General features: G+C 45.3%; 1 protein-coding gene across 3 annotated transcripts in view; it reads left to right on the top strand.

The window, feature by feature from the left end:
- Positions 1-27,415, top strand: part of LOC115482025 (ATP-dependent RNA helicase DDX42-like) — a 164,611-nt gene that overhangs the window by 52,171 nt on the left and 85,025 nt on the right. For all 3 annotated transcript variants that reach the window (XM_030221569.1, XM_030221567.1, XM_030221568.1), the window contains exons 4-5: positions 8,490-8,551; positions 22,361-22,397. In XM_030221569.1, coding sequence (XP_030077429.1) covers positions 8,490-8,551; positions 22,361-22,397 — 99 coding nt within the window. The remainder of the gene's footprint in view (positions 1-8,489; positions 8,552-22,360; positions 22,398-27,415) is intronic.

Below are 27,415 nucleotides of genomic sequence, written 5' to 3'. Positions count from 1 at the left end.
ATCATAGTTGATATTAGGGTCCACCTTAGGAGTCAGCACTCAAAAAAAAACACTAGGTGTTACTATAGACAATACGCTGAAATCTTCTGCCCAGTATGTGGGGGTGGCCAAAAAAGCAAACGGGATGCTGGGAATTATTAGGAAAGGGATGCTAAATAAGACCAAAAATAGAAATGGGAGAGGTTCCGAGGGATTGGAGAACGGCGGAGGTGGTCCCTCTTCATAAAAGTGGTGATAGAGAAGAAGCTGGAAACTACAGGCCGGTAAGCCTCACTTCGATTATTGGAAAAGTAATGGAAGCAATGCTGAAGGAAAGGATAGTGAATTTCCTGGAAGAAAATGAGTTGCAAGATCCGAGACAACATGGTTTTACCAAAGGGAAATCGTGCCAAACGAATCTCATTGAGTTCTTTGATTGGGTGACCGGAGGATTGAACCGTGGACGTGCTATCTACTTAGATTTCAGCAAGGCTTTTGACACGGTTCCCCACAGGAGGATCTTAAATAAACTGGATGGGCTGAAGATAGGACCTAAAGTGGTGAACTGGATTAGGAACTGGTTGACGGACAGGCGCCAGAGGGTGGTGGTGAATGGAGTTCGCTCGGAGGAGGGAAAGGTGAGTAGTGGAGTGCCTCAGGGATCGGTGCTGGGGCCGATTCTGTTCAATATATTTGTGAGTGACATTGCCGAAGGGTTAGAAGGTAAAGTTTGCCTATTTGCGGATGATACTAAGATTTGTAACACAGTGGACACCCCGGAGGGAGTGGAAAACATGAAAAAGGATCTGAAAAAGCTAGAAGAATGGTCTAAGGTTTGGCAATTAAAATTCAATGCAAAGAAATGCAAAGTGATGCACTTAGGGAGTAGAAATCCAAGAGAGGCATATGTGTTAGGCGGTGAGAGTCTGCTAGGTACGGATGGGGAGAGGGATCTTGGCAGGCTCAATGCGTATCTGAGGATCTGAAGGCGATGAAACAGTGTGACAAGGCGGTGGCCGTAGCTAGAAGGTTACTAGGCTGTATAGAGAGAGGTGTGACCAGCAGAAGAAAAGAGGTGTTGATGCCCCTGTACAAGTCGTTGGTGAGGCCCCACCTGGAGTATTGTGTTCAGTTTTGGAGGCCGTATCTTGCTAAGGATGTAAAAAGAATTGAAGCGGTGCAAAGAAAAGCTACGAGGATGGTATGGGATTTGCGTTACAAGACGTATGAGGAGAGACTTGTGGACCTGAACATGTATACCCTGGAGGAAAGGAGGAACAGGGGTGATATGATACAGACGTTCAAATATTTGAAAGGCATTAATCCACAAACAAACCTTTTCCGGAGATGGGAAGGCGGTAGAACGAGAGGGCATGAAATGAGATTGAAGGGGGGCAGACTCAAGAAGAATGTCAGGGGGGAGGAAGTGACGTCACCACCTGAAATGGCTGCCTGAGCCACGAGCTCCGATCAGCCCCAAACAATCAGTAAACCCACTGCATGAAAAACAAGCAAACGCGACTGAGAAACGCAAGAAAACAGCATTTAAAACCAAGGGTAAGCGAAAGATGCTGACCTCGAAAGCCCCAGCAGTCGACTTACAAACCTTCGCGTATACGGGCCCAGCCGCGAGTTCAAGCACGCCAGCTCTCGAACAGCGCCAATCCGAGTCCCGAGGGGGGAGTCCCCCGCCGCTCTCCCCGTCGCTATTCGCTACGGGGGAGGGACAGATCCAGGAAGATACAAATATGCAGGAAATACGGGGCTGGTTGCAGGAGATAAAAACGGAAATAATAACGGCAGTGCGGGCAGACATCGCCGCGATGGGGGCGGAGCTACGCGGAGAAATAGGCGCGCTGGGCCTATGAGTAACTGAAATAGAAGACCGCCTGGAGGAACAAACAGACTTAATCCAGACACTCGACTCCCAGCACCGCGAGGCCCGACAAGATACCCAGCAAGTCTGGGACAAAATAGAAGATCTTGAAAATCGGAGCCGCCGATGCAATGTGCGATTTAGGGGTCTGCCAGACACACCACACTATACAGATTGTGAACAGACAGTTCAAAAAATTGTGAGTGCGCTGCTCCAGAACATTCAAATCACAAGAGACCCGGCTACAATCCAACTGGTGAGGGCCCACAGAGCTTTAGGAACTTTAACATCAAACCGCCCAAAAGATATTATTGCATGCTTCAGCGATTTTAAATTAAAAGAACAAGTCATGCAGGCATCGCGCTCCACGCCAGGATTTGAATGGGACACATACCATATTGAATGTTACCAAGACCTGGCGGCGGCTACTTTGAAAAGAAGGGCAGAACTCCGACCCTTCACGAAATTTTTGACAGACAAGGGGATTAAATATCGCTGGGGCCACCCTTTTGTGTTGCGATTTTACAAGGAGGGGAAGCAATGCCAAATACGAGATATCGCAGAGGCAACGCATATCTTTCCGGAAGCAGGCCCCAGCGGAGACATTAATACTCCCAGGAAACGTATACCATTAACTGGAGATAGACCAAGATGGCAGCGGGTCACAGCGGGAAAAGGACGACTACAGCGACAACACTCTGATACCCAGCTACGAAGACCCGAAGACAAAGCAAAGAAGTGACTGGAGGAACGGACACAACAAAAGCTGATTCCAAACATAAGTTACAAGAAACTGACTGTAAGATTGAACAGTGTAAGGTGATGACATTTAATATGTAAAGGAAAAAAAAGAAAAAAAAAATGCCTTTCAGTTGCGCAATCAGCACTTCACATTACTTTGCCCAAAGCAGTGGGGCCCAAATTGTTAATTGATAATATGTGGGTGGGTGGGTCACTTCCCTCTATGACACCCTTGTGCTTTGGATACGAGGATGTCTTAAAGGGGGAGGGGAGGGTAAAAGAGTTTCTAGTTGGGGGGAGATTAGTTCAGATTCGACATTACCTGAAGGTTAGAGAGCAGGACTTTCAAGAGGGAATAGACCAGAGGATTGGGAATAGAAGAGGGACAAAAGAGATTGTCACACAGTTGAGATGAGTATTGTTAAATGCATGACCCTTAATGTAAAGGGACTTAATTCACCAGGAAAGAGACATCTTATGATTCAGGAGATAAAACGCCTCCATGCTGATATAACGTTTATTCAAGAGACCCATTTACTACAGGAGGCAGAGCGGCTGTGTAGTAACATGAGATCACAGCAAATATTTTTTGCATCAAGTCTCACAGAAAGGAAAAAAAACGGAGTCCTGATAGCATTATCCAATAAATACCCCTGGCAAGTGCAAAGGATAGTAAGGGACAAAGGGGGTAGATATCTATTGATGATTGTAAAAGTGGAAGGAGAGGTGTTGACACTTTTAAATATATATGCCCCCAATGACCAACAAGGTGCCTTCTATTCGGACCTATCAGTGCTCCTCTCTAAACATGTTGAAGGGACCCTTTTAATGGGTGGTGATTATAATCTCACACTGCAACCAACACTAGATAATTCTACGCAAGGGATACGCTACTCACAAGCAGATCGATCCCAATTATATAAATTCATGAGACAATGGCAACTAGTAGACATTTGGCGACACAGAAACCCTCAAACTAAAAGCTACACATTTTACTCGGCTGTACACAACTCTCATTCCCGCATAGATTTTTGGATGGGGCACTTGACATTAATGACAAATACAGTGGATATTCAGATATATCCGAGGACATGGTCAGACCATGCTCCAGTAGTCCTTGAGTGGAAATTGAAGGTAATGAGCCCTGGAACGCCACAGTGGCGCTTTAGTGACAAACTACTAGCAGACCCAATCATAGCCGCCAGGATAGAAGCAGATATTAGAGAGTACATTGACATCAATGATAATAATGAAGTATCAGCTGGGATCCTCTGGGAAGGATGTAAGGCCGTGCTCCGGGGAAAAGTTATATCCTTACAAATCCACCTAGAACGACAAGTAAGAGCGAGGACCCAACAAATACACGCGGAATTAAGAGACCTCACTGAACAATGTGCAGGGCGACCGGGGGCGGGAGCTATAAACCACCGAATACACGCATTACGGACAGAACTTAGGGAAATTCAAATGGCAGAGATAGCAGAGCACCTCCAAAGAGTGAGACAAGCTCATTTCGAATTTGGAAACAAAGCTTCACGGCTACTAGCATTTAAGTTAAAAAAGCACTATACCCATACACAAGTGCCCTCCATATTCAATAGGGAGGGGAAATTATGTATAACAGGAGAAGAGATCAGGACAGTCTTCTCAGACTTTTACACGGCCTTATACAAAACGGAGGGTACTTTAGATGTGCAGGAAGCCCAGAATTATCTTGTAAAGGCGGCCCTACCCACATTGACAATGGTAGAAGCGGAGGCGCTCTCTGCACCGATCACAGCAGATGAGGTGGCGTGGGCCATAAGCGATATGCCTAACGGTAAATCCCCGGGCCCAGATGGATTCACAAACAAATTTTATAAACGGTATAGCAAGCTCTTAATCCCTTTACTAGTCCGAACATTTAATGAGCTTGATACCCAAGAGGAGCTATCCTACACCTGGCGGATAGCAAATGTAGTAGTTTTACCTAAACCCGGAAAGAATCCACAATACTGTGGTTCCTACCGTCCGATCTCCTTGTTGGGATCGGACTACAAGCTTTTTACTAAGATATTGGCTAAGAGACTACAAAGACTCATGCCGAAGCTGGTACAAGAGGACCAGGCGGGATTCATCATGGGAAGGCAAGCAATAGATAACATTCGCAGGGCACTCCACCTGATTCAGGAGGCAACCAATACCAGACAGCCAATGTTGCTCCTATCTTTAGACGCCAAAAAGGCGTTCGATAGGGTCAATTGGGTCTTTATGTTTGCAGTACTAAAGCGAATGGGATTTGTAGGACGGTTTATAGTATGGCTCCAATTATTATATACCCAGCCATTAGCAATACTGAGAATCAATGGAACCAACTCTGACCCAATAACATTAGAACGTGGGACCCGCCAGGGTTGTGCCCTGTCCCCACTGCTGTTTGCACTAACAATGGAGCCCTTGGCCCAATGCATACGACAACATCCACGCATACATGGTCTCCAGGTGGGGCATCTAACACACAAAGTCATGCTATTCGCCGATGATATCTTATTAACAGTGACTAATCCAGGCGAGTCCTTACCATATATATTACAAGAATTGAATCAATACGGCACCATGTCCGGGTTCCGGGTGAATATAGATAAATCTGAGGCTCTGGGATTGGGACTGGCGGCAGGGGACGAAGCCTCACTGCGACAACAATTCCAGATCAAATGGGTCCAGCGGTCCCTCCGATATCTAGGCATTCAATTAACACCCAAATTGTCGGACCTCCATCAAGTTAACTATCCCCAGAAACTTAAAGAATTGTTTCGAGATCTTGACAGGTGGGAGGGGTTAGAGCTGTCTTGGTTGGGACGTGTGGCAGCCATAAAAATGATGATTTTGCCCAAACTTTTATACCTGTTCCTCGCATTACCATTACCAGTACCGAGGGGATTTTTTCGACAACTTAATAGAAAGGTTTTCGCCTATGTGTGGCAACACAAACCACCACGGGTACGAGCGGTTGTTATGTACCAATCAAAAAAAAGAGGAGGAATGGGAGTCCCAAATTTTGCTCTATACCACCAAGCAGCACAGTTACGAGTATTAGCAGAGTGGAGCACTGGTAGTACTAAATCATGGGTCCAGATGGAACAACACTGGATGGGATTAGCAAACTTACGCTCTATACTGTGGCTACCAAAGAGCCAACTCCAGTCTTATATTAGGAAAGCCCCAATAGCAGTGCAATACCCCTTGCAAACATGGTGGGCGGTTAGGCAAAGGACTCTACCCAATAGACTACATTTTCAACAGATGACAATAAAAACTGCCCCGGGATGTCCGTTGGGGGTAGACAATCCTCTTTATGGCCAATGGGAAAGGAGGGGTCTTATCACGCTAAGTCAACTGTGGGAAGATGACCAAGTAACCCCATTTGAAGAATTACAAGAGGACTATGGATTACCAACCTCTCACCTATTTCACTACCAACGATATAGAGATTATATAAACAAGAAAGCAAAAACAGAACTGATTCGGGAGGAGGTAGATATAGAAAGAGCAATGAGGGCGGGTAGCCATAGGGGTTGTGTGTCTCGCCTATATGGGGCCCTGCTTGCTGATCAGGCTCCAATCCAATACTATATACAACGCTGGGAGCGAGATCTACAGATAACTCTAGATGAGACCCAATGGGAAAAAGCTTTAGAACACATGTTACATGCCTCTGTATCTAGTTCTCTCACTGAAAACAGCTATAAAATATTGTATCAATGGTACTATACTCCAAAGAGATTGGTAAAAATGTATGGGAAAGGGTCTGATCAATGTTGGAGAGGATGTACAATGGTGGGGGACATGGCCCATATTTGGTGGTTCTGTCCTAAGATCCAAATATATTGGACGGAATTGATTGATACGTTTGCTCAAGTGACTGGGGTGCGATATTCAGCTAAGCCTGAGATATGCTTACTACATGTTCGTCCACCTGGAGTGCGCCTTGCTGACCACAGACTTACTTCTATATGGTTTATAGCTGGGAAAATAACATTGGCGGCAGCGTGGAAAAGTACAATGGCACCACCGGTGATCCGGGTTATACATAAGATGGACTACCTCTACCAAATGTCAAAACTGACAGCCTTGAAATCGGGACATATAACAAAATTTAACTTGCTATGGGAGCGCTATCGCACATGGAGAGGACACAATGGGATAGATCTTGATGCGCCCCACTTGATTGTTCCTAGACTCTGAAAGCGAATAATTGACCACAATACGACTAACCTTCACTAATGAGTAAGAGTTTCTCATGTTAGGTAGAGGGGTAGGGAGGGAGGAGGGAATTTGTTCACTTTCCTGTTATTGGTTATGGAAGTTATATATATGTGTCATATGATTGTGCCATGACAAGTGTTATATATTGTTATTCAAAAATTTCAATAAATATAATTTAAAAAAAAAAAGAAGGTCAGGAAGTATTTTTTCACGGAGAAGGGTGGTGGATGCTTGGAATGCCCTCCCGCGGGAGGTGGATGCTTGGAATGCCCTCCCGCGGGAGGTGGTGGATGCTTGGAATGCCCTCCCGCGGGAGGTGGTGGAGATGAAAATGGTAACGGAATTCAAACATGCGTGGGATAAACATAAAGGAATCCTGTGCAGAAGAAAGGGATCCTCAGGAGCTTAGCCTAGAATGGGTGGCAGAGCTGGTGGTTGGGAGGCGGGGCTAGTGTGGGCAGATATATACGGTCTGTGCTGGGGCTGGTGGTTGGGAGGGGGGACTAGTGCTGGGCAGACTTATACGGTCTGTGCCAGAGCCGGTGGTTGGGAGGCGGGGTTGGTGGTTGGGAGGCGGGGATAGGGCTGCCCAGAATTATACGGTCTGTGCACTGAAGAGGAAAGTACAAATAAAAAAAGTAGCACATATGAATTTATCTTCTTGGGCAGACTGCATGGACCGTGCAGGTCTTTTTCTGCCGTCATCTACTATGTTACTATGTAAGACCAAAAATATTATAATGCCTCTATATCGCTCCATGGTGCAACCTCAACTTGAGTATTGCGTTCAGTTCTGATTGCTGTATCTCAAAAAATATATATCGGAATTAGAAAAGGTTCAGAGTAGACCAAAATGATAAAGGGGATGGAACTCCTCCCATGTGTTGAAAGGCTAAAGAGGTTTGGGCTCTTCAGCTTGGAAAAGAGACAGCTGAGGGGGGATTTGATTGAAGTCTATAAAATCCTGAGTAGTGTAAAACAGGTAGAAGTGAATCCATTTTTACGCTTTCAAAAAGCACAAAGGGAATGCTCAATTAAATTACATGGAAATACTTTTAAAACAAACCGGAGGAAATATTTTTTCACTCGAAGAATAGCTCTGGAACAGAGTGCCGGAGGATGTGGTAATGCAGTTAGCGTATCTGGGTTTTAAAAACGTTTGGACAAGTTCTTGAAGAAAACGTCCCTACTCTGTTATTGAGATGGACATGGGGGAAGCAACTGCTTGCCCTGGTATTAGTAGCAAGGAATATTGCTACTAATTGGATTTCTGTCAGGTACTTGTGACCTGGATTGACTACTGTTGGAAGCGAGATACTGGGCTAAATGGACCATTGGTCTGATCCAGTATGGCTATTCTTATGTTCTTATTTACTCAAGCTTCCAGAAAAAGCTGTGCAAAACCAGAATATTGCAATTGGCAGGTGGATCAGAGATAACCGCTGGAGCTGTATGGCCCAGTTCTTATTATACCATAGCACGGTTTATAATAGAGAACCAGTGTTTGAATATGACTGCATTTGGAACATTGATATCTTGTGTTCAGCTGATCAGTGCTCTAGCCTTATTGTGCGTGTTGAGTTTTGCGGATGACTTCTCTAACTCTTTGAGCTGTGTCTGAAATGTTAGTGCTTTTTTTTTCTTTTAGGATCAAGCAGCCAGAGACATGAAGAGACTGGAGGAAAAAGACAAGTGCAGAGAAAATGCCAAGTAAGTTTTGGGTTGCTTTTTTTTTTTTTTAATTCTCTCCTCCCTCCCTCCCTCCCTCTCAACTGTGCAGTCTTGGAGCTTGTGTTAAAATTAAATGTATACTTATTGAGTGGTAGCAAGTTATTGCCAGAAAATAACAGAGTAATTCACACACAGACATTTAATTTGCTAATTTATTCCATAAGTTACCAGATATAATGGCTGCAATTTATCTTCCTACATTTCTCTGCATATGGGATAAATTTTCAAGAGAGCACCTAACTGTAAAAATACTTGTTTGTTTTTTAGCTCACCCAGACCTAGTAGATTGTCAAAGTTAGCTGCCGTTGTGTTTGAATATCAGTTTATATGACTAAATGTGTTGAATGATGATGTAAGTACACATGTTAGTGAGATACCTAATTTGTTTATATTTTTTTGAAACTTTTACCAATCATGCCCCCCCCCAAAAAAAAAAATCCTCTCGTTTACATTTTAAAAGCAGCTAAATATGTGCCCATTATGAAAATGCATGCTTACTTTAGAAGACATGGAAGATACAGTAATACAGGTTTAGCAAATTAACCTGTGTAACTTTTTGTGCTTACATAGGTCCTACCTAAGTATACGAAAATATACCACATAACGTCCTGCCAAAAAAGCAGTGCTGAAGATCACAGGAAATCTGGGTGTGTGACCCTAGTACAATGCCCATTATTCACATCTGTGAATTGATAATTGGTTGTACCCATAGAAAGGTGGCATGTGAAATCCATGCCATGACCCATGATAAGAGTGCTGATGGATTTTATAATCCGTGGTATTGTAATTAGGATAATCATTTATCTTGGAGGCAGTAGTTTTATAACAGGGTTTGTAGACAGTGAAAGCACATAAGTGCATATGTTCACTTTTACAAAAACTGGTGCAACAAGTACAAAAATAGCATTCTGCAGATGACAATTCTGGTCTAATGTGGATTACAGAAGAATTGTCTAAACATTTTCTAGGATGTACAATAAAGCATTAGTAATTTTACAGTTAATAACAATACTAATATGCACCTTTTATAAAGTAGCCCACTGGAAAACTTTCATAAGTACATAATTATTGCCATAGTGTGACAGACCAAAAGTCCATGAAGCCCAGCATTCTGTTTCCAACAGTGGCCAATCCAGGTTACAAGTACCTGGCATAATCCCAAAATAGTACAATACATTTTATGCTGCTTATCCTAGAAACAAGCAGTGGATTTTCCCCAAGTCCATTTTAATAATGGCTTATGGACTTTTAGGAAGCTATGCAAACCTTTTTTTTTAAACCCCGCTAAGCTAACTGCTTTTACTACATTCTCTGGCAATGAATTCCAGAGAATTAAACGTTGAGTGAAGAAATATTTTCTCTGATTGTTTAATTTTACTACATTGTAGCTTCATTGCATGCCAGCTAGTACTAGTATTTTTGGAAAGAGTAAACAATCGATTCATGTCTACCCGTTCCATTCCACTCATTTTATATACCTCCTATCATATCTCTACTCAACCATCTCTTCATCAAGCTGAAGAGCCCTAGCCGCTTTAGCCTTTCCTCATAGGGAAGTCGTCCCATCCCCTTGATCATTTTCGTCGCCCTTCTCTCTACCTCCACCATATCTTTTATGAGATGCGGTAACCAGAACTGCACACAATATTCGAGGTGCCGTCGCACCATGGAGTGATTTAAAGGCATTATAACGTTCTCATTTTTGTTTTCCATTCCTTTCCTAATAATACCTAATATTCTATTTGCTTTCTTAGTGAGTGTGTGTGTGTATGTTGGTACAAGTCAGCATTTATTGGATATATTATAAATCTCGTCTTTGCTGTGCCTTGGTAACACCAACACGTGTGTCATTAAGAAGTGGGTGCTGCATTTTGTTTTGTTTTTTGAGCCCCTTTTATATGGTTTCCACATTGGGGCTTAAATATGTAAAATGCCTATTCTGCATGCTCAAGTCGCTTATCTAATTACCCCAAGCATGAAGGAGAGATGCCTATATTTTTTCCACATCTCGGCCAAGTGTTTATAGTGCTGCCTCAGAAACTTAAGTAATCAAGTATTTTTATGTTACTATGGATAAGTTGTTTTGAGGGTTGAAGGGGGAAGATGGCTAGCTGCAAATACTGTATTATGCAACTTGAGTAATATAAAATAACAGCAGTAAGTAATAAAAAAAAAATCAAAAAAGTTCCTAGCTTTACTGAGTTACTGCAGAGTGAAATTAGAATCCAATTATTATGTAATATCTTCAGAGGAAAGAGCACATCTGTGACTATGGAGTCTCTGTGTGTGTGGTAACTGAGCCTAGAAATTCACTTTAGCACTTAAACTGAACAGTGTGACCCTACTGTAGTATTTGAACACCAGCCACATACAGACAAAATAGCAGTTTCATTTTCACTAGGTGGCTTTTATCAGGGGAGATATAATACTGGGAGTTCTGGAGAAAACTGGATTAAGAACAAAGGAAGTGCCAGTATGGGCTGTAGTGTTCTGTACTAGGAAGATATGAGGTGAAGAACCACTGGAGGTCATCAAACAAAAAACAGATACATTTGTAGTACAAAGCAGCTTGTTGCATCTGAAGAAAGGACTGTTATAGTTTCAAACAGTCATTCCTGATGATGGCTTGAAGCACAGATTCATTCTGTTTATAGTATAGATCGCTCTTAATTACTTTAAGTACCCAAAAGGCTCTTTCACAACAGAACAGGAAAGTGTTAACATTTAATTTGTTCAGTTTACTACACAGGTTTTGTAACATTAATGGCATATATAAGAACTTAGCCATGTTCTGGTTGAGCATACATTAAACGTGCTCAACCAGAACATACATGGAACTGCTGTTTATGTAATCTCACAGTCTCTAGCATTTAGAACAAAATAACACAGTAAAATAATTCTACAGAAGTGAGTAGACAGTAGAGCAGTCTTACTTTTCTTTTGCTGCAGTAAATACCCCAGATGTTGACCAGCCTTATTTTTCCTGGCCTTGGAGTTTTTATAATTTCTGTCAATTTGTAACCCACTCAGAACTCTTGATGGTGTATGATATAAATATTTTAAATACAGCAAATGTATTTATATTTATTTTTATTTTGATATACCACAAACAAGCCACTCACTGTCTGCTATGCGGTTCACAACTCAGTAGGCACTTGTATGCAACACCTTTTTTTTTTATTTTATCTTGTCACATTAAAATATCAAGAATTAACACTTGATCAAGAACAGTATCTTAAGAAAATTATACAAAAACAATTTATAACCCATTAATGATACTCCACATAATATTGGATTCCAAGATAATCAAAATGAGGAGAAAAAGGAAAATCAAATTCAAAGAATATGCACCTAGAACTAAGGACAAACAATTTTTTTTTATATTTGAGCTATCTCAACCCTTTTTGAGGAAACAAATGATGTCAACTGTGAATGCTCCATAAAAACATATTTAAGTGAATTGTATCTTATGATACATTTACAGGGAAATCTTAGGTAAAATACACCTCCCATCTGGAGAACAGCCAGTTTCAGTAGCAGAAATTGTTTCCGCCTTTTCTGGGTCTCTCGTGAAACATCAGGAAACAAATTAATTTTCAGTCCCAAGAATAACTTATCCTTGTTTTTGAAAAACATCTTAAAGAGCCACTGCTTATCGGGCAATAAAGCCACAGTGGCTACCAACGTTGCCGGTTTGGCTTGCTCTGTTTCAGAGGTTTCCAGTAAAGCAGTCAAGTTTAAATCATTTTGTTCTTCTTTTTGAGGAATATAATATGCCTGAGTAAATGGTGGCACAGCAGATTCAGGAACTCCCATAATTTCAATAAGATATCTTTTTAACATATTAATTGGGGGTACCATTTTTACTTTTGGGAAATTCAAGAATCTTAAATTATAGATTCTCATATGATTTTCATACATTTCAGATTTCTTCAATATCATTAAATCTTTTAACATATCCGTTTGTAAATTTGTCAAATTAACTACATTCTTTTCAACAATATCTACACGAATTGCCAAAGATTTCACATCTTCTATTTTTTCAAATCTTTTTTCCATTTCTGTTATCTTTTTAGTTAGTACCTCATGTTGGCATGTAGAAGTTTGTATTGAATTAGAAATCAAATCCCAAAGGGATTCTAAAGTTACCTCTGCCGGTTTCTGCATGAGAGGTATGTCTCCGCGTTCTGGTTCCTTACACCGCTCTGTCCCTCTTTGCTTTGCGATTCTAAGGCAGGAATACATACCTCCTCGGTCTCAGTCTGGTTCCCGGAAAGGGAATCCAGTTGAATCCTCCTCACTAATTGTTCCTGGACTTCTCTCAACGGCGTGCCCTCTTCGCTACGTGGCGGGGGCCCTGTCGATCTCAGAGAGGGGGAGCAGGTCATCTGCAGCTGCAGAGGGGGCGCTCGTGAGTCGGGGCTCAGCGTGACATCGAGCCCAGGAGCCGCCAAAACCTCCTCATCAATGTTGGCAGCTCCAACGGGACCGCTCCTGACCACCATGGCTTGTCCTCAGGGCCTCGCAAAAAAGTCCATCGGGCCCGAAGGTAAGAGGGAAGGAGTCAGAGAAGCTCGAGCTGGCGCTCTCCCTCGTCTTTTTGGCATTACGTTGCAAGGAATAGCGAGGTCCAAACACGTCTAGGTGCTGGCAGCTATCTTGGAATCCCTCGCAACACCACCTTTTAAAGCAGTGATTCCCAAACCTGTCCTGGGGAAACCCCATCCAGTCAGGTTTTCAGGATATCTGCAATGAATGTACATGAGAGAGATTTGCATACCAATGAGGCAGTGTATGCAAATTTATCTCATAAATATGCATTGTAGATATCCTGAGAACCTGAGTAGCTCAGGTTCCCCCAGGACAGATTTGGGAATCACTGCCATAGAGAAAATAGTCTCCATAGAGTTTGATCTACTTCTCCAGTACACACTACTTGTTAAATTGTAGAATTAGGGAATCTGATCTGGTTTGTCAATTTACACGTTGGTTCAGGATTGATCTGCATTAAAAAGGTTTCAAGTAAATTAGCCAATGGGTCTTCAATTTTTTTTCCATAGGAACAGAGTAGGGAAAACTCCTTTTAGAGTAAGACAGAGAGGACACCAAACAATTAACTGAATATATATAGATAGATATATATAGATATAGATATTTCAGCAAACCATTTAGCTTTTTTTTTATTTTTTTGCCTCCATAAGACTTCCAGATCATTCAGATTCTTTCTTTTGTTTGAGCTGCAGTAACATAATTCATTTGCAGATATCCCTGGTTCCTCTCACCTCCATTGTGTTTATTGTAGCAACAAACCGTGGCCGAGGGTAATGGATTGAGGCTCCCTCCAGAACGTAGTATATATGCACCCTGTATGTCCATTAGGTGTCGCTGTTGAATGAAAAATAGGACTCCCAGGGACATAAGGAGTAGAGAATGACACGGGGACCCGCAGTAACTGCGGGGATGGGGACAGATCCCACGGGGAGGAGGCGGGAATGGGGACAGAACCCATGAGGACGGGGACAAACTTTGTCCCTGTGTCACTTCTACTTTGAAGCCTGTTAATGAACTGGACTATCCTATATAATAAAACGCATCTCCAACATTCTGAAGCTGATAGCATGGCTGAGGCATTCCTGCTCTCTGTATCCATCTCCTGAATTGACATCATGTACTTCTGGTTTCATCACAAGCAGAAGTGACCAACCACACAAAGTTTCTTGGCTTCAGAATGTTGGCAGTGCATTCTATTAAATAGGATTGGTCAGTTCCTTGAAGCACAGCCAGAGCTCAGCATCCTGCACAGTAACGCTCAGACACCAGAGAGAGAGAGAGAGTGGGGGGGCCTGACACCAGAGAGGGGGGGGGAGGTATCTCTGTCACACACTTTCTCTCGCACAGTCAATGTCTTTCTCTCTCTCTCATTCTCACACACTGTCTCTCGCACAGTCAATGTCTTTCTCTCTCTCTCATTCTCACACACTGTCTCTCGCACAATGTCTCACACTGTATCACATTCACTCTCTGTGTCACACTGTATCACATTCACTCTCTGTGTCACACAGTCACTCACACACTCTCTTGGTCTCATACACTCAGTCTCACAGAGAGTCTGTGTCTCGCACACACTGTATCTGTGTGAAACTCTCTCTCTCTCTCTCTCTCACACTGTGTCTCACATACGCACTTGCACACACTCTCATTCTCACACACACACTCTCTCTCTCACAGACACACTCGCACCCAGACTCACTCTTTCTCTCTCTCTCTCTCTGTCTCACACACACACTCGCACATTCACTCTCTCTCTCACACACAAGTCACTCTCACATACACTCTCTCAAACATACACGCTCCGAGGAAAACCTTGCTAGCGCCCATTTCATTTGTGTCAGAAACGGGCCTTCCTTAGCATCCCTCCGGACCGGCCCAGGATTGGACTGATGGGTTGTGCTCGCCTACCAGCAGGTGGAGACTGAGAAAAAAACTCTGACTCTAGAGAGCCAATAAGAGCCCTGGTCATGTGACCCTAGCCTCAGTATTTTCTCAGTCTCCCAGCAGGTAGGAAGCGAGCCCTTTAGTCTCTCTTTATAGGATTTATATCTATGTAGATTGGTATTCTGGTTTTTTCTCTCTCATTTATTTCTGTGCCTGGGGAAGTTTTAGAGGCTTTTTTGGTGCTTTTATCTGCTGTTGTCAGCCTCTGGGGTGTCACACTCGGATGTTTCCGGGTCCCTCCCCCAATCCTCCCCATCTCCCTAATGTTCTCTCAAAATTATTAAGGGAAGGGCCACCCTTTCTGAGGAAAGGTGTTTTGCCTTTGGGAGAGGCAGCCAGGTTGTAAAAAAAAAAAAATCGAGAGAACTTGCCCCACTGACTGAATGAGCAGACAGCTCCGTTTGATTGCAGGGGAATGCCTTGTTGGCTGTGATTCAGCTGTGTAAAAAAAAAAAGGAAGCCTGAAAAGTAAAGCTGCAGCATTGTGTTTCAGCCCTCTTTCAGAGTAGTGCTGTTTGTTTATTGCTTTAGCAGTGCCGTTTGTAGTTTTATATCGGGGAATTCTCGTTATTTATTTATTTAGCAATTCCTCTCTGTGAACTTGCGCGAACCGCGTCGGCGCGGGCACGGGTTTTCCCTCCGAAATGTCGGAGAAGTTGAAGAGGTGCGCTGTATGTCAGCGGCGAGGCGTTAATGCCTCAGGCGCTTGTAAATACTGCACGGCGATTGATGTTGCTTCTGCCCCTCTCCCTCCGTCGACTACGGGGTCCGTTTTGGCGGTTGGCCCTTCTTCTCCCGCGACGGTGTTAGCGTCGACAGTGGAGGCCTCAGATTCGGGGGGTAGCGCTGGAGTTTTGGCGCGAACGGCGGCCATTTTGAGCCCAGCTCCGGTTCTTACTGCAGGGGGTCCGTCTGCTTTGCGCAGCTCTGCGACCTTAGCTGATACGGAATCGGGAGTTATTTTACAGGTTGCCAGCTCTCAGGCAGGGGGGTTTCCTCCTGAGTTTGTTCTACAGATGTATCAGGCATTTTTAATGCAGAGGGGCAATTCTGGTACAGCAGTGTCACAAGAGCCTGTCACTACTACCCTCCCTCCCAAGAGACCTAGGGTTTGGGACATGCAATTGGAGTCTCTTTCAAATCAGGATCATGATATGCCCCTTTTAGAGGAGGAAGAGGAATTAGTGGACAATTCTTGGGAAGATTCTTCTTTAGATCCAGACGCTGTACCTTTGGCTCAGGGGGAGGATCCTGCGGTGGCTAGAGTGTTCCATAGAGAGGATTTGCAGGATCTCATTTCTATGGTATCCTCTACTTTACATTTTGAGGATCCCCTTCCTGACTCAGGGGTCCGAAAGGTGGATATTTTGGTTAAGGGTTCCAGAGCCTCCACAAAAACTTTCCCTATGCATCAAGATATTTGGGAGGTTATTAAACCTCAATGGGAAGTCCCGGATGCGGCCTTTCGCCCCTCTAAATCGAAGCAGTTTCTTTATCCTCTGCCAGAGGCTGATAGAGCCTTCCTTAAGCTTCTGGTGGTAGATGCTGTGGTCTCGGCTGTTACCAAGCGCAACACGGTTCCAGTGGATGGCGGAACCGCGTTGCGCGATGCTCAGGACAGGAGACTTGACACTCTTCTTAAGAATAGTTTTCATGTTTCTTCTCTGGCGGTTCAAGCGGCTATTTGTGGTTCTCTGGTGGCCAGAGCTTGTTTTCGTTGGGCGGAAAGAGTTTTGGACCGCTCTTCCGATGATTTAGGAGCCATTGATGTGGAAGTGGCTAAGATTGAGACGGGCTCTGCGTTTTTAGCTGATGCTCTGTATGATCTGTTGAGGGCTTCTTCTAAGTCCTTGGCCTTGGGGGTCGCTGCCCGTCGCTCTCTTTGGTTGAAAGGTTGGTCGGCGGATGGGGCGTCCAAGTCTAAATTAAGTAAATTCCCTTTTAGAGGCTCCTTTTTATTTGGTGAAGAGTTGGATAAGTTGGTTCAGTCCCTGGGGGATTCTAAGGTCCCGCGTCTTCCGGAGGATAGACCTCGGCAGTCTAGTCGCGGGGCTTTCTTTGGTCGTGGTCGCATGCGGTCTTTCCGTAGATTTCAATCTGATAGGGGTCCTCAGACTCGGAAGCCTCGTTTTTTTCAACAGGACTCAGTCCTTTCGCGGTTTCCGCAGAGGAGGTAGATTCTCAGCTGCGAGTTTTCGCTCCCCTTCGCGGGCTTCCCAATGAAGGTGCGAAGGGCTCTCCTCTGATTCCCGTTGGAGCTCGGCTGGCTCAGTTCTATCAGAGGTGGGCCCAAATTACTTCGGATCAATGGGTCTTGGAAGTTATTCGAGACGGTTATGCCTTAGAATTCGCAAGGCCCATTTCAGACGCCTTTCTGGAGTCTCCCTGTCTCTCTCGTCTCAAGGCGGGGGCGATTCGGGAGACTCTACAGAGGCTCTTGGACCTTCAGGCCATTTGCCCTGTCCCGCCGGCGGAGCGCAAGCGGGGTCGTTATTCCATTTATTTCGTAGTCCCAAAGAAAGAAGATTCCTTTCGTCCTATTCTAGACCTCAAAGCTGCCAACCGGGCGCTCAAGGTTACAGGTTTTCGTATGGAGACTCTTCGGTCAGTAATAGTAGCGGTGCGCAAAGGGGAATATCTCACTGCATTAGATCTTACAGAGGCGTATTTGCATGTTCCCATTCGCCCGGCTCACCACAAGTTCTTGCGATTTGCGGTTCTAGGTCATCATTTCCAGTTTCGAGCGCTGCCTTTCGGTCTTGCGACAGCACCGCACACATTTACCAAGATTATGGTGGTGGTGGCAGCGGCCCTCCGGAAAGAGGGCATTCTCGTCCATCCTTACTTGGACGACTGGTTGATAAGGGCGAAATCTTATCAAGAAAGTTGCCAGGTCACGGAACGAGTGGTAGCGTTCTTACAGTCCCTAGGTTGGGTGGTGAATCTATCCAAGAGCAGTTTGGCTCCCTCGCAGTCTCTCGAGTATCTGGGAGTTATCTTCGATACGGCGAGGGGTCAAGTTTTGCTTCCGCAGGGCAGGATTCTGAAGCTCCGGTCGCAGATTCTGAATTTGATACATCACAAGGTCCCTTGTGCTCGGGATTATCTTCAGGTTCTCGGATCCATGGCAGCCACGATAGAGGTGGTGCCTTGGGCCAAAGCTCACATGAGGTCTCTTCAGTGGTCTCTTCTGTCTCGGTGGTCGGTGCAAACGGATTCGCTTCTGAAAAAGTTGCCTCTGCGCAACCGGGAACGCGTCTCGCTATTTTGGTGGTTAAAGATGCAGAATCTCACGGTAGGGATGCCATTGGAGTCTCCTCGGTGGATTCCGTTGACGACAGATGCCAGTCTCCGAGGCTGGGGGGCTCATTGCCTAGGTCAGTGGACCCAGGGTCTCTGGTCTCCGCTGGAAGCAGCTCAGTCCATCAATTTTTTGGAGACCAGGGTGATTCGGTTGGCTCTTCAGCACTTCAAGTTTCTCCTGGTGGGCAAAGCAGTACGAGTGCTCTCGGACAACGCCTCAGCGGTGGCTTACATCAACCGCCAGGGAGGAACGAGGTGCCGTCTGCTGTGTCGAGAAGCGGAAAGTCTTCTCGCCTGGGCAGAGTTGCACCTCACAAACCTCTCAGCTTCCCATGTAGCAGGAGTGAACAACGTCCAGGCAGACTTTCTCAGTCGTCACACTCTCGATCCAGGGGAATGGGCTCTCAGCGATCAGGCGTTTCAGTTGATAGTACTCCACTGGGGTCTTCCAGTTTTAGATCTTTTCGCCTCAAGTCTCAATTCCAAAGCTCCTCGCTTCTTCAGTCGCCGAAGAGATGCAAAAGCGGAAGGGGTCGACGCCCTCTTGCAGAGGTGGCCCTCCGGTCTTCTTTACGCGTTTCCTCCATGGCCACTAATAGGTCGTCTCCTGCAGAGGATCGAGGAACACGGGGAGCCGGTAGTGTTGGTAGCACCGGACTGGCCTCGGCGTCCTTGGTATGCGGATCTGCAACGTCTGTTGGGGGCGTCTCCTCTCCGACTTCCAGTGCACAAGACCTTGCTGGTACAAGGGCCCGTTCCTCATCCAGACCCGGCTCGATTTTGTCTTACGGCCTGGCTCTTGAACGGGCCCGCTTAGCTGAGAAGGGTTTCTCAGCTCCAGTAATTTCCACTATGCTTCGCTCTTGTCGGCGTTCCACCTCTCTGAGCTATGTTCGCACCTGGAGAATTTTTGAGGCTTGGTGTTCAGATGCTGGCATTGTTCCTTTTCGTGCGTCGGTACCTCAGATGTTAGATTTTCTGCAGCGAGGCTTTGATAAAGGACTTTCGCTTTCTTCTCTAAGAGTGCAGACGGCAGCTCTGTCCTGTTTCAGAGGAAGGATTCGTGGTAAGTCTTTGGCCAGTATTCCCGAGGTGGCCCGGTTTTTGAAGGGAGTTAGTCTTCTTCGTCCTTCGGTCAGGCCAATCTTTCCATCTTGGGACCTTAATCTGGTCCTTTCGGCTCTAACGAAGCCGCCTTTTGAGCCGTTACTAGCGTGTTCTCTGAAGGATTTGACACTTAAGACAGTGTTTTTGGTGGCTATTGCATCAGCCAGGAGAGTCTCAGAGTTGCAAGCCTTTTCCTGTAGATCTCCGTTTCTGGAATTTTCTAAAGAGCGAGTGGTACTTCGACCTGTTCCTTCTTTTTTACCCAAGGTCGTGTCTCGGTTTCATATGTCCCAGTCGGTTTTCCTTCCTGTGCTAGGATCGGCCTCAGGCACGAGGGAGCAGCAGAACTTGCGTACTCTGGATGTTAAGAGAGTTCTTAAACGATATATCACAGTTACGGACGATTTCCGTCGCTCGGACCATCTTTTTCTCCTTTTCGCTGGGCACCGCAAGGGCTTGTCAGCTTCTAAGCCCACTTTATCTCGGTGGATTAAGGAGATGATAGCGTCTGCTTATCTTTTAGCAGGCAAAACTGTTCCTGAGGCGCTTAAGGCTCATTCAACACGAGGGCAGGCAGCCTCATGGGCGGAGTGCTCCTTGGTGCCTCCAGAGGAGATCTGTAAGGCGGCGACTTGGTCTTCTCTTCATTCCTTCTCTAAGCATTACAGACTTGATGTTCAGTGTCGTCAAGAGGCGGTCTTTGCATCCCGAGTGCTCACAGCGGGTTTGCTGGGGTCCCTCCCCTAGGACTACTGCTTTGTTACGTCCCATCAGTCCAATCCTGGGCCGGTCCGGAGGGATGCTAAGGAAGGAGAAATTAGACCTTACCTGCTAATTTGCTTTCCTTTAGTCCCTCCGGACCGGCCCAGGCCCCTCCCGTGTGCTATTTTTCATTCTACATTGCTTTGTACAGATATTCAACTGTCGTCTTCAGAGCTGTTCTGCAAGTTAGACAGTTAAAGGATTTGCATACTGTTCTCCAAGTTAAATGGTTATATACTTCATTATGTTATGCAAGTTGAACAGTTTCAAGAATTTCATAGTTTTATGTTATGCAAGTTGAACAATTTAAACAAGTACAAAAATCTGTACATAATTGGCCATATCTCAGCTCTGAAACGAGTTGTTGGTGAGCCCTCTGTCACGGCTAAGCCGTAGTTGTAAGCACGTTTATCTGGTGCTTCCTGGCTGCTTGGATTCCTCATGGCACAGAATATAGGTTCTTCTTTTCCTTTCTGCTTTGTTATTCAAATACTGAGGCTAGGGTCACATGACCAGGGCTCTTATTGGCTCTCTAGAGTCAGAGTTTTTTTCTCAGTCTCCACCTGCTGGTAGGCGAGCACAACCCATCAGTCCAATCCTGGGCCGGTCCGGAGGGACTAAAGGAAAGCAAATTAGCAGGTAAGGTCTAATTTCTCCTTTTTTACTAGTTATTTATATTTGATGTAGACGACAATATTTTTATTTTTGGAAAAACAAGCAAACATGCAGGCCACAGCTAGCAAAATTTGCATGAGGGATCCTGTACATCGTGCTACCAGCACATCTTTTAAGAAGACATCTTCTATTGCAGGAGGGATTGTGGAAGACAGGAGAGCTAGACTGAATCCAGAGATTGTTGATGACTTCTTATTCGTCGACAGATTAAAAAAAGAGGGGGAGGAGGTAGCAGGAGGGAGGGGGGTGTTGGGTTGGGTTTGTTTTAAAAAGTTTAGAGGAGTGTCTCATTGTATGGTGGTTTTATCTCAAACAAACATATGAAAGAATGGACTTTCGCAATTCAGTTGTTTGGAGTGGTTGAACAGTAAGTTCTGCTTGTTCTAACCATATGTTTGATATTTTTGCTGAACAAATATGTACTGACTTCTCAATAAAATTCTTCAAATTAAAAAAATATATATATATCTCCCCTCTAGGTCATACAGAACAGGTTGTATTTTGTACCCCTGGACAATTTAACAGGGTGGATTAGGATTCCTTGGGGTAATAGAAGTCGGCTATTTGGGTTGGAAGGGTAGAGGGGGGTGTTGGTGTTGGGGGGTTATTATAGCTATTATTATTGTTCTCTATTTGTAATTTATACACAAGTTGCACAGCATATTGTTCCTTTTTATACTTTAATAAAAAGATTTAAATGTAAAATCATAAGTGTTTAAGGCTTCTGCAGATGAGAACAGAGCTGACGGGGACAGAGATAGGGCCTGCGGGAACAGGATGGGCATGGAGGTGGGGATGGAGACAGAACCCACAGAGACTAGGTGCTGACTGAGTCAAATTTTGTTCCCGTGTCATTCTCTAAAGGGGTTGCGAATGCTGTTTTGTCTTAGATTTAAACTGGATTTTCTAAAATTTTCATTACTCACCTTTCCAAATCAAACTCGAGGCAAATTGTATTTCTGCTGTTGTCACTCAGAATACAGCACCGGACAATGCTTGTGCACAGAACGGTTGTGATTTTTGAAACCCAAATTCCTCATTGGTGTTTTGATGCTGACCACCACCCCCCATACTGTATGTAATATAGTTTATTCAGTACATGGGTATCCCAGATGTATCTGTAGGCGCATTCTCTGAACTGACCAACAAAGTGTTCACATTGATGGTCCAAGTGTTTGTCAGCAGAGATGCATGCTGGGAATTCATTCACACTTGATGCTTCTCCATAGTCAAGAATTTTGAGAAGACAGATTTTGTGAGTGGCACTTTGTGATTCTGCCCTCCTTCCTTAATCTGAGGAAGTAAGAGTTCACCCGTGTTGTCACGTGTTTTACACTGAATATATTTACTTTGTGTTTTCTTGATGCTTGTTATCGCTAGTGCTGATATGGTGATGGGTCTGTGGAACATTTGCAGGGAAGTTTGTTTCTCCGTTTTTTTTTCCAGGGGTATTCGAGATGACATCGAAGAGGAAGATGATCAAGTGAGTTTGCCTGTTGTATTTCTTTCTATTTCATGTTAGTGGGAAGAAACAATGAGAGCTGATACGTAACCATAGTGAACTCGACCTTTGCCAATGATCACTAGGGCTTACAAAAACTGGGGATAAATGTTTAGAAAGGTGCAGAGTTTGACTGGGATTCTGTGCTTCCTGCAGCTCTTTGTTCTGCTGCTGGCAGCTGCTGAAAAACACTGAGTTTGGCTTGGAAAACATTGTGTTGCTGGGTTCAGACAGGAATCAGCAAAGCGGGCAGTTTAGAGCACTGCTGAAGTATGAGCCTAACTTTGAATAAGCCCTACTAAGTGTGTGTATTGTAAAACAAAAGCAAAATGAGTATGCAATCAAATTGAGCCTGCAAATAGGTGGGAAAATGTGGGATACAAATGCAACATATAAATTACTCCGTTTTGACACCAACTGATGTGGAAATCTATAGTGTTTAACCATGTTTTCATGGCATGGTTCCCTTCAGCTCATGTCCAGGGAGAGTCATGCTTAATCTGTCACTTGTATTCAGTTTTCTTCTCTTGAATTGCAGCTGTACCATAGATAGTCACATACTGGTAAACTACTAGACAGTGTTTTAATAGGAAATAAAACATCTGCAGATAAAAAAAGGTTAAATATCTTTAAAAATAGTTGGAATTTGATTGTGTGAGACTGTTGCTGCTGTTTTTCCATAGCACACACTTGAAAACTGGGCTAATTTTTCAGCAGCTGAGTAGAAGCTGGTCCCAGTGCAAGTATTAAGTACAAAGAAACCATGGTCTGATTTTCTGCAGATTTGTTAGGCGAGGGAATTAGCATTGCCTTCTTGTCTGACTGCTATCTGCGTACAGAAAATAAGAGAGCCACTACAGTGTTTAGTCTGAAGGTGATTTGTTTTGAAATAGGTAAAAAAAAAAAAAAAAAAAAGCTTCAAGCAAGAGCTCAGTCATGGGAGTTGCACTGCACCAAAGCCCCAGAAATGAAACCAGCTCACTAAGCTTTACCTTATTTTCCATGCTTTTTGCTTTTTTTATAATTTTTCCCGTTTACTTTTAGACATGTATCTGTAGGGTTTTCTCATTTTTACATATTGTATCACTTTTTTCTTTGCACATTATTTTCATTAACTTATTATAAATATTGGTACACAAGAATTGATGCATCTGCTTCCTTTTAAAAAAAAGGTGGTTGTTTTTTTTTAAATTAATGCTTGCGGTCACTTGTGTACATCTATTTTCTTCGAGGACAAGCATGCTGATATCTTCTCACACATGAGTCAACAATCCGTGTCAGCTCGGGAATCAGCATAATAGAGCAAAAAAAAAAAATAGAAGTTTGCCAGAGTCTTCTGGCGCGCGTGCGCGGACTGATTTCCCGCCCGTCTCGCGACTGTTCTCAGTTATTTTCCTTCCGCGTGAGGAGCAGCAGCAGCAGCAGCAGCAGCAGCAGCAGCAGCAGCAGCAGCAGCAGCAGCAGCAGCAGCAGCAGCAGCAGCTGCTTTTGTCTCAGGGTCCTCTTTGTGCCTGGGAAAGAGCCTTCGCTTTCAACCTTCGGGTTTTATTGTTTTCGATTGTTTTCACTTGGTTTAAAAAAAAAAGAGAGAGAATGTTCCCTTTATTCTCTTAGTTTCCTTTTTCTCCTTTTGACATTTCCTTTATTTTTCGTAGTGGCCACATGGTTGGTTCTCTCCTTTTTTTTGTGTCTCTCTTTTTATAGGCACAATCGAACCATTTGATTTTGCTGGTTCGGTTTTCCCATCCATGTCATCGAAGACTCCCATCGGCTTCAAACGTTGTACTCAGTGCAACCGGACCATCTCAGGTACAGATACCCATTCTCGGTATATTCAGTGCCTTGGGCCTGACCATAGCCCAGCTTGTTCTGCCCTGTGTCTTCGTATGAAGAAAAGGACTCAACTTGCTCGAGAAGCCCGTGAGAAACGTTTTGGGGCTCGGTCCGGTTTTTCGGCATTGGTACCGAGGTCAGCTGCATCAACGTCAGGAGCAGAGGTACGCTGGGAGCAGTGAGACATTGTGTGGTTCTCCACCTGTCTCAAGGCCTCCTGCTGGGCAGACCCCCTGGGACCGTCCATCGTCGGACCCGACCCCGAGGCGACGTGAGGATTCAACGTCGTCCTCGGTGATGTGCATCGAGTGAAGGTGAAGATGCACCGTCACTATTCCCCCTTGACACACAATGCTGGGAGCTCCGGGGTATCAAAGGATTTGGCACCCGAGAAGCGTCAGCATTGGGAGGACCACTCCCCTTCCATACAGGAGGTGCAGATGCGTCGGCCTCTTAGCAGTCCGGTTCCTGCTCTTGAGCCTCAACTGATTCTGCCACCGACTGCTCCACCGGCCCCCCAGCCTTCTCCTATGGTGGCTCTCAATGAGCGCCTCCGGGCCTTACTTCCAGAGCTTCTGGAAGGACTGCTGCGCCAGTCTGCTTCAACATTGGGGGTGCTTGCGCCTGCTGTGCCACATTCTGCAGCTGCATGTGGCCCTTCCCTGACCTCGGTGCCGTTTGCAGATCCGGTGTCTGCTGCCACCTAGGTCGACTCCCCATCGATGTTGTTGGTGGAAGCTTCACCACAGTCCATGCAGGCGTTGGCCCCTCGACATCACCATCGAGGATTTCTGTCCTTTGCGTTGAGGCAAGTTCAGTCTCGGAGGTCCCCGAGAGCAGTGCTTTCCGTTGTTGAGAAGGAGCGCTCGTGGGAGTCAGAGGAAGATCCCAGGTACTTTTCCTCCAGTGATTCTTTTGGGATTCCCTCTGAACCTTTCCCTCCACCTGAAAGGAGACTGTATCCTCCTGAGAGCCTCTCCTTTTCATTGTTTGTACGGGAAATGGCTGAGGCCATTCCATTCCCTGCAGAAGTGGAGGATGAGCCCAGAGCTGTGATGCTCGAGGTGCTGGAGTAAGTCTTTCCACCTAAGGAGGCAGTATCGGCTCCTTTGCAAAAGGTACTCCGGGAAGACCTTATGCGAAACTGGTCGTTCCCTCTGTCAGGTCCCATGGTCCCAAAAAAGACTGATTCCCAGTATTGGATCCACGGTGAAACTGGGTTGATGAGGTCTCAGTTACCCCACAATTCCATGATGGTGGACTCTGCCCTCAAGAGAGCCAAGAGTACTAGAGACTATGCCTTGGCGCCCCCAGGCAGAGAAGCTAGGACCTTGGATTCTTTTAGGAGGAAGTTGTATCAAGCCGCTGTGCTCGCTGTCCCCCCGTATCCGGTCTTACCAGCTCTTCACGAGCGTTCACTTGCGGAACTCGGTGAGGCAGCTGTATACCTTGTTTGATGCCATCCCTCGGGAGCAGGCCGAGCCTTTTCGCCAGGTGTTCAGGCAGCAGAAGGCGTGTCGTAAATTCCTGGTCAGGGGCGCTTATGACACTTTTGATGTGGCATCCAGAATCTCTCCTCAAGGTATAGCGATGTGCAGACTCTCATGGCTGTGTGTCTCTGACCTAGACCATTTGGTCCAGCAGCGGATGGCGGATGTACCTTGCCGGGGGGATAACCTTTTCGGACAGAAGGTGGAAGACCTGTTCGACCAGATCAAGAAGCACACAGATGCTATGGCTTCTCTGTCCCGCCGGGCGCCTTCTACTACATCCTCCTCATCTAGGAGGTTTTTTGAGGGGGTCGCGGAGTGCTCCCTATTCCTATGCTAGGTGTAGGTACACTCCGGCGTCCCGACAGCCTTCTCAGGCTCAGCCCCAACATGCTCATTCTCGTCAACAGCATGTGCCTAAGGCCCCTGCTGCTCCCCAGCAAAAGCAAGGGATGGGCTTTTCACTGGCTCCAGCAAAGCATAGTGACAGTAAAAGTGTCCATACTGGGCGACTTGCTGGTTGGAGGGATGTTAATATGTTTTTTTTATCAAAGGTGGCCTCTTGTAACCTCCAACCAGTGAGTTCTTCAAATAGTCCGGTTAGGTTACATACTCAATCTGGAATCCAGACCTCCAAATTGCCCACTGGGAGCTCATTCATACAGCACAGGCAGGTACTTGCAGAGGAACTCTCCGCCCTTCTGAAGGCTCATGCGGTCAAAACCGTTCCACCTGGGGAAGAAGGGCTGGGATTTTATTCCAGGTACTTCCTTGTGCGAAAACAAACAGGGGGGATGCATCCCATCCTAGACCTAAGTTGCCCTGAACAAATTCCTAGTCCGAGAAAATTTCAGAATAGTTTCCCTGGGCACCCTTCTTCCCATGATTTAGGAAAACGATTGGCTATGCTCTCTGGACTTAAAGGATGCTTACACGCACTTTCCGATACTCCCAGCTCATAGGAAGTATCTTTGGTTTCGTCTGGGAGCGCAGCACTTTCAGTACCGCATACTGCCCTTTGGCCTGGCCTGCTCCCAGAGTGTTTACAAAGTGCCTAGCAGAGTCGCAGCGCCACTATGCTGGCTGGGAGTGCATGTGTTCCCTTATCTCGACGATTGGCTGGTGAAGAGCACCTCTGAGGGTTGTGCTCGGGAGTCTATGCGGATGACTATTCAGGTGCTCGAACTACTAGGGTTCGTAATAAATTACACCAAGTCCCATCTCATTCCTGTTCAGAAATTGGAGTTCATTGGAGCACTGCTGGACATGCAGACAGCTTGGGATTATCTCCCCGGGACACGGGCAGAGAACCTTCTGTCCCTAGTGTCCACAGTTCGAGCGTCTAATCAAGTTACAGCTCAGCAGATGTTGAGACTCTTGGGGCACATGGCCTCCACAGTTCATGTAACACCCATGGCACTTCTCCATATGAGATCAGCTCATTGAACTGTAGCTTCCTAGTGGTATCAAGCTGTGAGAAATCTAGAAGATGTAATCCGACTGTTTACAGACTTTCGCAACTCTCTTCTGTGGTGGACAATCTGGTTCAATTTGACCATGGGATGCTCATTCCAAATTCCTCAGCTGCAGAATGTGCTGATGACGGATGCATCCCTCAGGTGGAGAGCTCATGTAGATGGGCTTCACACTCAGGGAGCCTGGTCCTTCCAGGAAACA

The sequence above is a fragment of the Microcaecilia unicolor genome, chromosome 12, assembly GCF_901765095.1.
Source record: "Microcaecilia unicolor chromosome 12, aMicUni1.1, whole genome shotgun sequence".
Taxonomy (NCBI): Eukaryota; Metazoa; Chordata; class Amphibia; order Gymnophiona; family Siphonopidae; genus Microcaecilia; species Microcaecilia unicolor.
The sequence above is the reverse complement of the archived record's forward strand: the minus strand, read 5'-3'. Positions and strand labels throughout refer to the sequence as shown.